Consider the following 16633-nt stretch of genomic DNA (forward strand, 5'->3'; position numbering starts at 1 on the left):
GGCACGCACATCTGGACTACTGCGTGCAGATCTGGTTGCCCCATCCCAAAAAAAGGTATTAGAAAAGATACAGAGAAGGGCAACAAAAATTATTAGGGACATGGAACAGCTTTCATAGGAGGAGAGATTAAAGAGACTGGTATTTTTTAGTTTAGAAAAGAAACGACTGGGGGAGGGGTAATAGTATAGAAGTCTATAAAAACTTGAATTGTGTGGAAAAAGTGAACAAGGAAGTGTTATTTACTCCTGCATATGATACACGAACCAGGGGTCACCTGATAAAATTAACAGGCCTCAGGTTTAAAACAAACAAAAGGAAGTACTTCTTCACCCAACACAGTCAATCTCTTGGAACTCCTTGCCAGAGGATGAAGGCCAAAAGCAAAACAGGGTTCAAAACAGAAAGAACAAGATAAGTTCATGGAGGATAGGTCCATCAATGGCTATTAGCCAGGATGGTCAGGGATGCAACACCATGCTCCGAGTGTCCCTATCCTGTTTGCTAGAAGCTCGGAGTGGATGACGGGATAGATCACTCAATGATTGCACTGTTCTGTTCATTCCCTCTGAAGCATCTGGCATTAGCCTAGTATCCTTTGTCTGATAGTGGCCAAATAGACCATTGGTCTAACCCAGTATGGCCGTTCTTATGTCTTCATTAAAAAACAAAATTACAGTTTTAGTTACCTATTGGAATCTAAGTCAGTGAACACACGTCCGCTGAATACACCCAAACTCTTCTAAAGTTTTTCACATCACCATTTTTCCTCTCACAGGAGTGGACAATTCCTGGTTGATTAGCACAGTTAACTCACTACTATACTTTTAGTTCAAGCCCAAAGATTCAATGAATATATTTTTATTTAAGTGCTCAAATCAATCACTTTCTTGTTGAGTGGACAGATTCCTTTGAAGTGGGAAGTCAAAAATAAATAAAAACTATCCCACAAAATTAGAGTCTCAAAATAGAAACTATTAGGCTGCTCAATTTTGCATGCAATTTTAATATGAATTTAGTGGTTATGAGGGCAAAAGCAATAACTAGAGAGGCTAATCCTGGACATCCAGGGTAGGAACAGCCCGCATAGTAGCTATACAGTAACTCCTTGCTTAACGTTGTAGTTACGTTCCTGAAAAATGCTACTTTAAGTGAAACGATGTTAAGCAAATTCAATTTCCCCATAAGAATTAATGTAAATGGGGGGAGGGAGGGTTAGGCTCCAGGGAATTTTTTTTCATCAGACAAAGGCTATTATATACATATACAGTACAAGTTTTAAATAATTTGAAAAACAATTTAATACAGTGAAACCCCGCTATAACGCGATGACTGGGCTCCAAAAAATTCGATCGCGCTAAATGCGGGGTCGCAGTATAGCGAGGTTTACCATTTCAAGCCGGTCAGTTTCTCTTGGGCAGAAAAGGACTTGCCTTTGTGAACTGCCCATAACAGTAACTGAAAGGGTGCAGCTCCAGCAGCGGGGCTCTCAGCCATGCAGCGAGAGAGGGAAACACTTGGGGAGAGCAGGGGAGACGTGCAAGGGGCAGAGGAAGAGCAAGGAGCAGCCGGGGAGAGGGGGGGGGGGGGGGGACTGGGCCCTCTCGCCAAAAGGGGGCGCGGGGGGGGGGGGGGCGGGTAGAGGCAGTGGGGAAGGCACATTCTATTTTTTGTTTTGTTTGTTTTTTTCTTTTTTGCGCTGTGTGTGTGTGTGTGTGTGTGTGTGTGTGTGTGGTGGGATGAGTTTGTGCCCGAGTTACTGATGCTGGTAGGGGTGTCCTGCATCTCAGCAAGGGCAGCGTGGTTAGATTTGTAGAGCCCTCAGTGTTACTTGGACAGCGAGGCTAATAGAGGCTGTCAAGCTGGCGATTTGGCCCTGAGCCTCTCAATGTTTGGGGCGATTTGGTGCAACACTTCAGGGCCAATGGCAGATTAAGGTTTCCTGGGACCAAGCAAGTGCCCTCCCCCGCCTCTTCCACCTGCTAGCCGGCCCCCCATTGTGCCCCGTCTGCCTGCAGCCCCCACCCATGGTTCCACCCCTTTCTGCTCCTTCCCTGGGGTGCCACTCAGAGTCCCCCCCATTCCACACACCCCCACTACAGCTCAACCCGTTTGCTACTTTATGTCCTCCCCACCCCCCACTGCAGCCTCAAGACCGAAGACACCCTGTCCCCCCGTCACAGCCTGAGGCCGCAGTGGGGAGTGAGTGCCCTCCCCCGCCCCCCCAAGCTGTGAGGCTGCCTCCCGGGGCCACAGTGAGGGCGGGGGGTTCCAGTGCTGGGGCTTCCCCCGCCACCCCTGCGCTTCTGCCTGAGATGGGTTGGAGCACTGGGGGCTTCCCCTGCCCCCTCCCCACCTTCTGCTGGGGACACCGTCAGGGAGGCACAGGGGGCCCCCAGTTGACCACTGCCCCTGGGCACTTCGGCAGCGCTCTGGCCGCTTTTTTTGTTTTTTCCCTTTTTTACGCTTCGGCGGTGCTCCGGCGCGCGCCCCCCCCCCCTTTTTTTTTTTGCTTGGGGCAGCCAGAGCCATCTTATGACCGCATTACATCCGAATTCGCGTTATCATGGGGTATACTCACCAATGATGACTGTGAACCTTGGTTGAGGCAGGGGCGTAGTGGGGTCAGGGCGTGGGGGCTTGCCTCACTCCACCTGCCTGGCGCTCCTGCTTGGGAGTGGGAATGGGGACTTGCCCACTCCCCAGCTAGAACGCTGGGCAGCAGATTGGGGCAAGCCCCTGTGCCCCGACCCTGCTCCTTAACAGGAGCGCCAGGCAGGTGGGCTGAGAGGAGCGAGCCAAACAACCTTGTAACAGAACATTGCACGACTTTAAACAAGTATGTTCTCTAATAGATCAGCAACCTAATAATGGAACAGTGTTAACCTGGACGTCTTTAAGTGAGGAGTTACTGTACAAGTTTCTTCACAATGACCTACCAATGATCCCAATAGATCAATACCAGTGGCAAGAATGACATTCAGACTTCTTGCACAGTCTAATCCAGGGGTAGGCAACCTATGGCACGCATGCCAAAAGGCGGCACCCGAGCAGATTCAGTGGCACTCACACTGCCCGGGTCCTGGCCACTGGTCCAGGGCGCTCTGCATTTTAATTTGATTTCAAATGAAGCTTCTTAAACATTTTAAAAACCTTATTTACTTTACAGACAATAGTTTAGTTATATAATATAGACAGAGAGAAACCTTCTAAAAACGTTAAAATGTATTACTGGTATGCAAAACCTTAAATTAGAGTGAATAAATGAAGACTTGGCACACCACTTCTGAAAGGTTGGCGACCCCTGGTCTAATCGCTTTCCTCTCTGCCAGCAAGAATGCCAACTATGTACCCCCACCAGGAACTGCCCTACCAGCAAAAGCCCTAAAGCACCTTATCTTCAGTCTCGGGATAGCTAGCACACATTCATATGCGTACTCCCTCCCCCCATCCTGGTGGAAACACCACAGCATTTTTAGTTGTGAAGGCAAGCCCATATAGTGTAATTAAGCCCATTGTAATGTCACTGCAAGTGTGGTGGTGTACCAATCCCCCCTAGATGCGTGCTAGTTTGTGCAGCGTACCCACAAGCTTAGAGACAACACATAGGTGCCAAGCACTAGGCTCTTCGATCTCTGGTCCTTAGTTGTTTCCCTTGAACATTCATGCTTCAAGTAATAGGATTCTTTTTATTAATGCTGCCAAATACTACAAGGTGCAAATACTCTAGTCACAGTGACTTTAGCTTATAATAAACAATAAGCCAACAGATCCAGCCACGCAGGACAGTCCAGAATAGGTTACAAGGGTAACTAAACCTATGAGGACCCCTCAGGCTGCTACAGACATGGCTAGTGTTTTGTTCTGTCCAGCTTTCAGGCCCATTTCTCAAGCGATCTGTTGCCCAGCCTCCCCTCTGAAGCCAGTTCCTGGACTGCGTCCTCTAGGCTTACTACTCTTGCTCACATGAAACCACTAGCTCTCAATCTCATCCTCTGACTTAGGCTGTCCCTTCTATACTCTGGGAAAGAAGGATCCATCTATTTACTGGCTGTCATATGGGGCTGGTAACATTGCATATTAGTGATCTGGCAGATTCCTTACAAACACTTTGTCCTCAGCCACACAGGCCAGTTAAGATACACATGCTCATTGTTTAGCCATGCCACAGTAAGAACAGGAGTTAATTGTGATTTAGCTAATGTAGACATGGCTTAAGTTAAGTACTAGAAGAGATTTTATTTGTGGTTCCACAACTCAAAATTAACAAAAAGTGAGTGTTCTTGTATACTAGTGGTAAGAGACAACTTTCCATCACTATAGCACATGCATCTAACAAGGTTTTTAGAAGACATATACTAACACTTCACTGTTTTAGTGACATTTCCTTCTCATATCAGAGGAGCTTTTCATACCTAAAAACAGATTTTAGAAACTTACTAAGTCAGATTTGCAGCTTTTCTGCATCCAGACTGTAGGCACTGAAGAGTACGACATGTATTTGGCAATGTTTCTTCCCCTTTTGCTTTCATGAACTCTGGAGGTTCATGCTTTCTTCTTTGCATCTAACATTATGGATGTGATAACAAATGAACGCCTGTTTCTTTAGAGCCAGAGCCTGCATGGTACTGAGAGCCTGCAACAAGCAATTCTAATCAACATTTTCTCTGGAGCAGGACTGAAAAAGAAAAGATGAACACAACACCAATAGGATGACATCTTACTTTTAAACCTCCTTAAAATGAAAGTTGCAGTCTCCAGTTTTTAAAAGTTGCATTAAATTCGCTTGTCTATACATAGCCTCTAGTTATAGGGGGAAATAAGAGATTGTCATAAATAACCAGATCAACTAAAGCTATGAAGAATCAAAAGTGGAGCAATGAGCAAAACTGCAATGAGAGATTTTTTTTTTTATAACAGTGAGTCACGTACACACATTTATAGCTCAGTCCAAAGCCAGAACGGTGTCACTGACTGCTTTCTATTCCTCCACAGCCAGTAAGGATTTTTAACAACTGGTCAGTTGTGGAAGTTCATTTCTAAGTAAGAGTCACCCTGATTGCACCAGCTTATGGAAATGAAAGCAGCAGTGGAAAACCACTATGTGCTGAATGCCCTCACTAATGCCTGGAGAAGGTTAATAAACAAGTGAAAAATTCGTCTTTTAAAAAAGTGTGCTGTATATGCATAGGACCTTCATAAGGCCCCAGTCAGCATCATTCTAATTGTCACAGCTACTACAGTAGTCCTTTGAAACAGGGGCAAACCAGAGGTACTCAGGTAACTTCAGTTCTCTCTCACCCATTCCTCTTCCCAAATGCCCAGTGTACTTTGTTTAATAAACAAGAAACTTGAACCCCATATGGTTCCTCTCTGTTTCAAAGGACCTATCCCAGACATCACAAACTGATGCTCCATGAGGCATCACAGCTGATCAGAGCCAGGCCAGCTGGTAGGAATGCTTGAAATCGTAAGGTTCACTTGTTCATGCTGAGGCTCTCTCTTTTCTCCCCTCCATGTATGAGCTAGATAACCACATTTGGAAATTTTGATTTTTTTTTTTTTTTTTAAAAAACACTATCTGATCTAAGGGCCCCACTTCATTGGTACAGTCTGGATAGGAGTGAAGTACCAACTTAGGTACCAAGTTTTGTGTGGCTCCAAAGGTGATTTTTTAATGTATGGTATTTAATAAGCAAATTTGCTTAACCCCAAACTTCATCTTAAAAAACAAAAAGTGTGGAATTTCAGTGCTGGTGAAAGAGTACCCTTGAAAGTATCTTGGTGAACGAAGTCCTCGATTTACCTATACACTGCCTAATATGCCATCATTTTGTGGGGGTGGGGAGAGCGGAAAGGGGTGGGTAAAGAAAAGAGATCACTTAAAAAAAAAAAAAAAAAAAAAAGAGTAATCGGAGTAGTTTTGTCTAGGGCCCATACAGGTCTTGATCTCAGACAATTGATTCCAGCTCCCCCATCTCTCATCATCATATCTTGCACTAAGACCCACAACATAGCCATTAGAAATTTAATTCCTGAATTAGGCTGGTTTCAAATTGGTGACTATCCAGTTTCCCAGTAAGTGCCAACGTTGACACCTTCAAGAATGAAGCTTGCTTTCTTGAAAGATAAGTTTGATAACCCAAGTCCTGAGCTATTTGAAGCTTAGCCAGCCAACATCTTCTACTCTGGATATAGAAGCACCAAACACCCACCCCAAAATCCCATACTGTTTTCAGGCTCCCACAAACACTCCATAATCAAGTGCCCTATCCTGTTCTTGAAGGGACAGCTCCCAATGACCAAAATTGTTAGTCTGTATAATCAATTTTTGTCTTAAGTCTTCTCTCAACTTTGATTCACTCATCTTGAGGTGTAAGCTCCTCAAGGCAGAAACTGTCTTGTGCCTCTGTACAGCACCTAGCACAATCTGGGCTCCAAATGCAATTGGAAATTTTGAACATCATTGTAACTACTTCCCACATTAGAATTCCTTCCAGTGGAACTTCTAGCAAATTCCATATGCATTGTCCATAGTGGACCATATCCAAGCCTTTTTCAAATGTTGCTGAGAATATTCTTCAGTCTATTTAATAATTCCAGCTGCTAATCAAAAAAAACGGTTTGGACATTAAAAGAATTCTTATTTTCTGCTAAGCATGTATGCACACACATGCGAGAGAGGGGGGAAAAGGTGGAAATAGAGTTGGAGGAATTCTAGACCATACAATATAAAGCCTAATCCCTAGGAAAGAGATGCATTTAATAGCATAGTAGGAATTTAAAAAATACAAAGGTTTTTATGAAGGTTTTGCTCCAAGAATGCTACTTGAAACTAATCTTGCTCAAAGGGCAAAAAACAAACAGCTACCTACTTTTTCCTGTCTTCAACACCCATGCTATGCACCAACAAAGAGAAACCACTAAGAGAACTCTCAACCTCACGGGACTCATATTCACCAGGTGTTATTGTGGTTTTCATATTATTGAGTGTGCGCGCATCACTTTTGCTGCAGCTACCTAAACGTATCTCTTTGCTCTTTCGCCTACCCACCTATCTGATAAGGAGTGTACTGTTATAGCGGCTTCTATTCTACAGCGCTGGAGGTACAGAAGAGCTTATAGCTTGTTTTTCTGCAAGAAGTAAATGAAAGATCAGTTACCAAGGTTGGGGGTGCAGAGGGGGGGAGAGAACCACAGGAGGAGAAAGTAGCCTACCCCTAGTAAAATTGAACGCAAAATTGACTTTCATCTCTGTCAAGAACAGTATCAATATCAGCGCATTAATTTTTCTTTTTCCATGTGTAGTACACATCTTGCACTTTACTAGAGAGTTTAGTTTCTGATTAAAGTCCAGCCAAAGAATCAAGTATGCATGGAGAAAAATTTTAGTGTTTTAAACATCAGCCTTTTGAGTCATTTTTCCATTGTTGTGAAATTTTCAGTAATCTTGACAACAGTGTTTTCCACCCAGCATTTTTTCTAAGCATGATTAGTGACAGTATTGCTATTCCTCTCCCAAATCAAATTAATCTTGACAATTACTCCTGAAAACTTAACTACAAACATCACTAGCACTCCCCTGGCTCTTGCATACAGGACTGTATGTGTTGCACATAGAGATCCAGAGGAAAAAAGTGCAAAGTTGAATGCCTGGACACAATTTGCCCACCCCAAACTGCAAGCCTGAGGCAGGAGTGGCCCCACTGGCCTGACTGGTCCCTCCCCCACATATAGAAGTCAAATTACACCTATAGTTGAATGACCCAACCCTGCTGACAAACAGTGCACAGCTTTACGCATGTACCCAATTCCATTAAGATCAGCGGAATTATTCACATGCATAGAGTTAAGCATATGGAGCATTGGCAGCATCAGGGCCCGAGCTTGCCACAGGACTCTCTGTTGCTTTTTACAGATCCAGACTAACACGGCTACCCATCTGATACTTGGCCTGAGCTTGTATCCCTGTCCTCTGAAGGAAGAGCTGGTTTTACACTTTTGCGTCTAATATCCTGAAATAAAATTGTTTTAATTAGAAAGGGCCACCACAGCTAATATCCATTCAGTTTAATGAGCATTTACTGGATTATTTGAACATAAGCAAGTCAGACTGTTCAGATAGTGTGAAAAATACCAGTACCCTGAGGTGATTTCAAATTCTGTCTAATACCTCCAGGCAACAGTTGCGGTAAACGAGTAGTTGCTTTGTTATGCAAATGAAGAATCTCAGGTATACCACAAGGCTACTTCACACACAAATGGTCAGACTGACACCACTGATGAGAGCTTGGGTCTCTTAAACAGACTTATCTAAACTGTTTTTCAATCTTGCTATCTGCAAGGAAACAGAGGGAAGTTGAATGGGTGACAGTTAGAAGCCCAACAAAGGTAGAGAGCAGAAGTGACGAGGTGGGTAAGTAACTGCTTACCACATAGGTTGTGGTTAATAGCAAAGTAAGCGAGTATAATCTTCTGGATGTAGTATTTTGATCACACACACTAAAAGACAGCTGTCAAGTATAAAAACAAAAGATGATAGTTCATTTAAACAAATAAACAAAAAAAAATTAACTCAAGTATGTAGCCTTGTGGTTAAGTCTGGAGATTTCAGTTTATGGTCAACATTAGTATATTACAAGAACACTATTTTACAGGAATTGTGGTGCTGCTTTAACATGCTCCCTTAGACATTAGGCTGGGAGAATTACAATTAAATGATTCTGCTTTCTATCCCCCACAATATCAACTCAAATATTTCTACAATAGAAGGAAGCTGATCAATTTAGTCTGAAATATCAATTATTCTACTTTCTGCAGAGGCGTACCAGTAGTGTGCAAGTAAATAACTGATGTCCCACTGTTACGCATTTAAGAACAAAACATTTTGAGATTTTAAATTCTCTAGTCATTTTTATAGGGCAACATTAAGAAGTTGGATTTTTTTTGCTTCTAAAACCACTTGCACTCATGTATTGTTTCTTGGAGGTAGAGGAAGTAGCACAGGGTCTTATTAAATCCCTGATCTTCAAGGAGACATAGGTCTGAGCATTAAAGACTGCATCCTTTTTGTTAGCAAGTCAGAACTGCAATTTAATCGGTCAAGAATTTTTATTTTACATATCTTTCAGCAGAAGCCAGTATAGAAAGGCCACATGGGATATAGTTTGAATACTTCAAAAATTAAGTTATAGGGTAGAGAAGTTGTCAGCTAAACACTTCTGCATCTTACTAGCTCTTTGTTACTAGAAAAAAAATGCAATGCATACAATGAATAAAATGTATGAAATTGTTTTCCACTGAAATTATGATTCTACAACAGGAGACACAAACAACTTCTGGTTTTCCAAGGCAATTCTGCTAATGTGATTTCCTCAACTAGAATTAAATTTATAAAAAATTCCCACTAATTTACAAAAACAAGTGGGAATTTAGTATACAGCTGTTAATCAAGCACACTTCTACACCAACCAGAGAATATTACTCATCTTGACAGTAAATCAGGGCTAATGGCCACCACATGGTAGAGCACAAACACAAAAGTTGCTCTCAGCTACATCTTACATAGTTATCTTAAGAAGTGAGGTTCTTATCCACGAAAGCTTATGCTCCCAATACTTCTGTTAGTCTTAAAGGTGCCACAGGACCCTCTTTTGCTTTTTACAGATTCAGACTAACACGGCTATCCCTCTGATACATAGTTATCTTAGTTCATCCACATGCTATATCTTCAACTATGGTTATTTTCCCTAGTGACAGTCAATCTCACAGACCTGACAACTTCACACATAGCAGCCTGTGTTAGGAATAAATATCAGCTAAGAACGAGTAGATGAGGAAAAACATTTGTCAGCTCTTTTTGAATGTCATGTACAGATTAGCAATTCCAGTAGTCCTACCCCCAATCCTCTATTTTCCCTCCTAAGCAGGAGAGACTAAAGCCAGTATAGTAGTACTTCTGTTCTTCCTGTCACTGTAAAGGTAGCATTTACACCATTCCATCACAATTTATTCCATAAAGTCACATTAAAAGGTATCTTTTTTCAGCCTTATTCAAACACAAAACTTGATACTTCAGTCATTAGATTTGCAGCTTTTCCTCCACCAACCCAATCAAAATCCTCAAAGTTTATACACCAAATGAAAGGAGCATACAGAATAGCAATGCATTGTTCAGCTTAGTTGTATTTAACATAAATAATATCAAAAGTGTAATATACTGAACAGAAAGCAATTTGTCTCTCCAAAGACTATTTGTATAACAGGTAACTCACTGTTCTAGGGATGGGTGGAGACAGAGATCCATTAGACATGTAGGGATCATTGTTCATATTTGGCATCATGATATACCCAGAATAACCAGAGTATGATGGGCCTTTGCTGTATAAACCACCATCCGGATGTTTTCCTGGGAAAGAAAATAAGTGGAAGCTAAATTAACAGCCCCTAAAGTTTTTTCTGGTACATTAGAGGCATTTTACAGTAAGAAACACACAATATCTTTTAAAAAATATTTGGGGGGGGGCTGGAAGGGTGCATATTGCTAGGGACCTCCATTTTATTTTTATTGCATTTCTGACAGCAGTTACTCCCTTAAATGGCTTATTAAACAGGCATTTGTTAGGAACTGCACTTAAGATATGGGAAGACTTCAGCACAGCCAGTCTATTTTATAAGTCTATTCAAACACAAACAGAGATTGGACTAGGATGATTTGCATAAGAGCTTGGAAGAATAGACCCACACGTAATGCACTACATTAGATTCTAAAGCTACTTGGTGGTCTTTGGTTTTGGCCCCCATAATTTTTAGAAACCGTAAGAGAAACACCATTTCTAGGCTATGTTGGTGCATTTTCATTGCATGAACAACAAGCAATGCTACAGACATCAAATACCAGCAATGGAGATAAAATTTATAAAGCAGTAATTCTTTCATTTTTGCTAGCATCTATTGGAACTGTCCTGCATATGGACTTCTCCCATCAGTTACACAGCTGGTTGCAGGAAAGTGCAGTATTATGGTTAGACAGAGCCACTTCCTTCACTAACTGACATACTGCATGTATGAACAATTCTTTCTGGTCATGCTAATTGAAAGTGATTAAGGAGAATAGGAATACAGGCTGGTGTACAAGGATACCCTACTGCTTATTGGGGCCTATTCAAAACAAAGAGGGTTCCACTTCTAATTTGTTTAATATCTAATTTAAATAATAAAAGGCTATTAAGAAGGACCAGGACTGAAGAAAAGCTGAAGCCCCAAACTTTATGTGGAACTCTCATTTTAATTCTAATGGAGATCATCCTCCTTACCAACTAACCCCATTATAATAATATACTGAAGATAATCCTACATTACTGTCCAGTTTTCTAAACTAAAAATGTACACTGTCAGTTTCACTCATCTTCCTTAATGACGTATTAGATTTCACTAATTTGCACATCAAAACGTTAGAATGTTGTTCCTGATTTTAAGGCTTTTTTTAAGTGACAGACTTGGGTTGGAAAGTGAGCATACAACTTCTTCATATACATAACTCAGTAGGATTGTCAGAAGGAGGGAAGAGAGAAGATTTATATATGAATTTCTGATATTCTAAAAATAGTTATTTCAGCAAAAAGATCTGTTTGGCCTACTTACTTCAATTGGCAAACAGCGGATATACCATTTAGTTACTGAAGTTAGATGTATAAACAGCAAATCTCTTTTTTGCTCAATTTTGAAAATGTTTGGATTTTTTCAATAAATACAGATCACATTTTATATACAAGTTAAACTGCTTACTAAAAGGCAATTACATCTGTGTACACATTGAGAGGGACATAAAGTAACAATGTAGAGTAAAGAATAAGCACATCTCACCTTCTTCAGAATGTTCTCTGCCTTTGTCATGATAGGATTCCTGAGCTTGGGCTTGCCTGGAAACCTAGCCACACAGAATCCACCATTAAAGAAGGTATTTTTATGCATATCTGTTCACTTTTGCTTAGCACTCGATCTTCCAAAAAAAAAAAAAAAAAGTTAAGTGTCTAGGTCAGGAGAAGAAATTGTATATTTGTCCTACCTCATGCTAAAAAGGAAGTGTCCTAAAACATAATGGTCATTTTTATTACAAATTTAATAACCATGTGCTTCTACAAAGCAGTTCTAGCACAAGTAGTGCACTAAATTTACTAAAGGGGCTTATTTCTTAAGAATACTTTAAGCTTTAGGAACCAAAATAGTATTCCTAAATTGGTACCAAAGAATAATGAAAATTGAATGCCCCCACTATATGGGCTTTTAAAAATTCCATCCTTGTTCTTAAGTTGTTTTCATATTAGTGAATTGCTACCAAAACAGTTTGTGCAAATCCTTTAAAGAGTTTACGATTAATGCTCTGACCTTTGATTTTACCAAAGAAATTTCATGGCTACTTTAGGCCTAATGCTATTATAGGATCCTGTGACTCTCATGAACTTGCTTGTTCTGGGCTATGGAAACAGACATATGAAGGAGAGAGAAGGTCCTCCTGCATACACACTAAAAAGGTGTTTAGCACTCACTTAAAATATGTCAGTGCAACACTGCATATTCCTTTATTTATTTTTTAAAAGGCTATTTTTACAACATGCAGTTTGGCTTGATCATGAGACAGGCTGGAACGGAGAAAAAAAGCCAGCTAAGCTTTTGGATAGTCCCTGAGTGGAAGTTGCAGTAGAAGCCAAGAACCAGCATGTCAACTCTGACTACAAGTGAAAGGTTGTTAGTTGGCAGTGTTAATCTACAGACAAAAATAAGACTTCCGGAGTCAAAGCAAGGTAACTACTAATGTGTTCGTTGGCGGCTGATCTCAGTATCGCAACCCCAATTTCTGACTATATTAGCTTATTGTAAATGAACTCCCAATCAATATTATTACTCCCCCCCAACACACACACACACAGAAAAAAATCCATGCCCATTCATTAGTTACTAAAAGTAGCACTGTATTAACTCCACCCCTGCAGTCCATTAGTTGCTCATTCTAGTTTCTTAGGATCACTGCCAATTGAAATGCAGTGATTAGGGAGGAAAAAAAACTGGTTAATAAAATGTTTGAGATGTGAGCAAACTCAAATCTGAGTCTGCACAAATTTCGTCCAGCAATCTCAGATTGTTATCTAAATCCACCACTAAAAACTAAGCACCAAAAATTCATGTAGTGAATGCATCAGATCTCAGGCACCAGATGTTTCCCCCTTCTTCCCATGGTGAGAAGTTAGCCATCTACAAAAATCTGACTCCCCAATGCAATGAATTGCCCCAGATCCCTCTGTGTTTGAGGGTAAATCTCGGTTTTTTTCCCTAGGTCTGCCTCTTAAATGTTTTCACAGGCCAATGCATTTTAGTAACATAGAGGAGTGACCTTCTCCCGCAAAAATTCCTATCAGATGCGGACAGATGATCTGCAACTTCTCCTCCCACCTTTTTTTTTTTTTTTTTTTTAAAGAAAAAAGGTAAAAGGTCTAGTTAGTTCCCTCCTACAAGCACCCACGTGTCTCTATTTACTCTACTCTGATAGCTTACTGTACTATCAAGGCGCTCGAGCCGAAGGAGCCCCTAAGCAAAGAACAAGCTTGATAATGCACAGCACATGGCTCCAAAAAGGGGGTTTTATCGCAAGACGGGCTGGAGCACACGAGACAGACCGGGAGAGCGCCGACGCGGTCGTGGTGACTTCGATCAGCACGGGTCTCCCAGCAGTCAGAGCCCCAAGTTGGGGGCAGATCAAAGAGCCGCCGGCCGGCAGTGAATGAAGTACTGCTATTGCCCAGGCTCTGCACACATCTGCCCGGTTTGCAAAGAAGGTCTCAGTGTTCGCTCTCCCACCACCCCCCTTACACACTCCCAGGTGCCTGCCCTCCCATTCATGGGAAACTTGGCGTATTCGTTTACAAAGCGCTTTGGTCAAAACCGCGTCTCACTTGGCGGCTGACGACGTCCTGTTTTCCTTTGCACCCCCGCCGTTCCCTTCCTTTCCCCTGCATTTTTTAAGCCTTCACTAAAAATAGAGGTGCCAGGAGAGGTGCACACAGTGCTGCTTGTCTTGCATTTGACTGTATCGCCTTTAATTCATCCAGATCTATTAACCCGATCCAGGACCCTCGAGATGTTTAACTATAGAGCCAGAGAGGCCAGGCTGGAATCAAGGTGCTTCAGAGCCCTATCATCAGCAAAACCGTGAAGAGGCGTGTTGGTCTTCCCTGGCCTAAGCCCAGGAGTGAAGTCTCTAGAGCCGCCCCCTCCCCCGATCCCTTATCCGGGTGTCTCCGAACACTTGGCCTCACGAACTGCACAGCAGCTGGCTGGCCTCCCTCCGGCCCCCTTACCTCATGCCCGTTGCTGTTGGGGGTGATCTCTGACTCGTTAACGAGAGAGGACTTGATGTCGGCCAAGTCTCCTTCTTCCTCCGGGTGGCTGATCTCCGCGAAGATTTTCTCCTTCTGGGGATCGCCTTCGTCTTTGAAAGGGATCATTTCATCTGTGGCGCACAGCTCCGGATCCCCCCCACCGCCTCCTCCGGCTCCCGGCAGCTGAGGCATAATTGCTCTTTAATTCCTGCTCCGCCCGGGGAATAATAATAATAAAAAGGAATAATAAATAATAATATTATTATTAAGTCTTTACGAGCCGCTTGTCCTCACTAGTCTAAGCCTTTCCCCTCCCACCTCCCTTCCCGAAAGAGAGTGGAGGCCAGGCAGGTACAACCACCTGGGGGAAAGGAGGGTCTGCCTGTCTGACTTGTCGGTCTGTCTGCTGCTGTGCGCGGGGGGGGGGGGGGGGGCGCATGCACTTTTCTCCTCCCCCCTCCCCCGGTTTCCGTTGTGTCTGCAAGAGGACAGAAGAGTTTGGAGAAGTTGGGGCCTTTCTGGGTCTGCTTTTATCTTCTCCGGGGCTTTTTTAAAAAGAGAGGCTCCCCCCCGGTTCCCATTCCCCCGCCCCCGCGAGCTATCGGGGGAAGAGACGATCCGGCGAGCTCCAGCTAGTGCAGCCAGAGGAGCGAGGCCGGTGCCTGGCAGAGCTGGAGCGTTCCCCGTAGCCCTGCCGCGCTGCCGCCCCGGCACTCTGGCTTTCCTTTCATGGGGGGAGGGAGGGCTACAAAGTTCGCCTCTAGAGTTGAGTGGGGGTCCCCGCCTGCCAGCCGGGGAGGTGGGGAAGATGAAGGAGGCCCAGAAAGCGCTGCCACCGCTAGCTCTCAATAACCACCACACGCGCAAAGCCAAACACACCGAGATTCTTTGCTTTTTGTCCTCTCTCGCCTGAGTTCCCCTCGGAGCGCCGCTCTCTCCCCTTCGCCGTGCCCGGGCTGCTTGAGACCCCCGAGGAAAAGCAAACCCCCAGGCGCGCGTGTTGAAACCCCGGGGCGCGCAGGCGGCGCGAGACAGGAAAAGTTCTCTTTCGAGGAGTCCCAGCGGCCCAAGGCTCCTCTGCATTCACAACCCCTAAAGGGTGCCAGCCCAGTCTCCGCGAGCCGCCTGCTGCAGGCCGGGGATGGAGCACCCCATGGAGGAGCGACACCCAGCAGCTGCGGCCCCCTTTGCCTCCCCAGGTGCAGCTGCTTCCTGGCTTTAGGGGCGCCACCAGCAATCCACACGCGCGCTCCCAGGGCACCTTCTCCCGCCTCTCCTGGGCTGGCCGAGGGGAAGGTGGCGAGGCGCTGCTTGGAGCCTGGAGGATGAGTTCTCGTGGCCTGTGCGTCTCTCGCTCTGTCTTTCGGGGCAGAAAGTGGAAAGGGATGGACCGAGCGCGCTCGCCGGAGCGAAGTGGGAGCCAGTCTCTGTAATGTAACTTTAACATCCCCTCCACCCACTCCCGCCCCCGCCCCCGCCCCGTCCACAGAGAGAAGGCGGGGGCGGGAGGGGAGAAGATGAAAGAGAAGCCGCCGCTCTGATTGACAGCGCATTGATAGATACTCTGGAGAGAGCCGGGAAATGGATCCGCGCAGCAGCCTGGCTTAGCTAGCTCGAGTGTGAGCGGCCAAGCAGCGGAGAGAGCTGCTGCAGTCTTCTCGTTAAATACAAAGAAGTCGCCTCGGCTGTCATAAGCTAGTAACGAGGAATCGGTAAAGCGAGCGATTCGTTCAGTTCTAGGGCAGAAAAGAGGGGAGAGGGTAGAAAGTAAACGATTTGGGGGGAGAGGGCAGGAAAAAAAGTAGAAAAAACCTGTCTTTTGTAAAGGGCAGAACTGCTGCATGGTGCAAACCTTCGGCCGTCTGCATTTAGCCAGTGAGGATTTTGTAAGTTCTCAGCATCTTGCGGTAACGTTGATTATTTTTTATAACGCAGAGCCGCAAAGGGGAGGGGGGTCTAAAGGGAATTACTACTCTAGGGGGTGGAGGTTTATAATTCACCCAAAACGGAATACACACATCCCGAAGAGGGCAACGAATAGTTATCTAAACATCCCCCGACAAATCTGAAACAAGGATGTTTTTAGGATGCTTTAAGACTTCCCCTTTTTGGAGGCAGGGGGACTGCACACGCATTAAATTGTTCGCAGAGAGAAAGGGGCACTAAGTATTTTTTTTAAATGTTTGCAGTTATTTCAGATGAAGGGCAGAGTTATTAGATCGTCATTAAAGGTAGCAAGCCAGCAACTGACTGAGAAGTA

The 16633-nt window shown here is 44.0% G+C and overlaps 1 protein-coding gene across 11 annotated transcripts in view; it reads right to left on the bottom strand.

The window, feature by feature from the left end:
* The window catches only part of LEF1 (lymphoid enhancer binding factor 1), a 99603-nt gene extending 83781 nt beyond the window's left edge, over positions 1-15822 (bottom strand). For 4 of the 11 annotated variants that reach the window (XR_004645932.1, XM_034772306.1, XM_034772310.1 and 1 more), the window contains exons 1-5: positions 15253-15821; positions 14353-14581; positions 11864-11927; positions 10273-10406; positions 8431-8511 (exon numbers count right to left, since the gene is read on the bottom strand). Coding sequence is in view for 10 of the 11 variants with exons in the window: in XM_034772306.1 (XP_034628197.1) it covers positions 8431-8511; positions 10273-10406; positions 11864-11927; positions 14353-14565 (492 nt within the window). In the remaining variant the exon portion in view is untranslated. Of the gene's footprint in view, positions 1-8430; positions 8512-10272; positions 10407-11863; positions 11928-14352; positions 14582-14734; positions 15097-15252 lie in introns of those variants that run through there. The other 7 variants (XM_034772314.1, XM_034772315.1, XM_034772311.1 and 4 more) reach the window with 3 other exon arrangements.
* Between the last annotated feature and the right edge of the window lie 811 nt (positions 15823-16633).

Source organism: Trachemys scripta, chromosome 5 (genome assembly GCF_013100865.1).
Source record: "Trachemys scripta elegans isolate TJP31775 chromosome 5, CAS_Tse_1.0, whole genome shotgun sequence".
Classification (NCBI taxonomy): Eukaryota; Metazoa; Chordata; order Testudines; family Emydidae; genus Trachemys; species Trachemys scripta.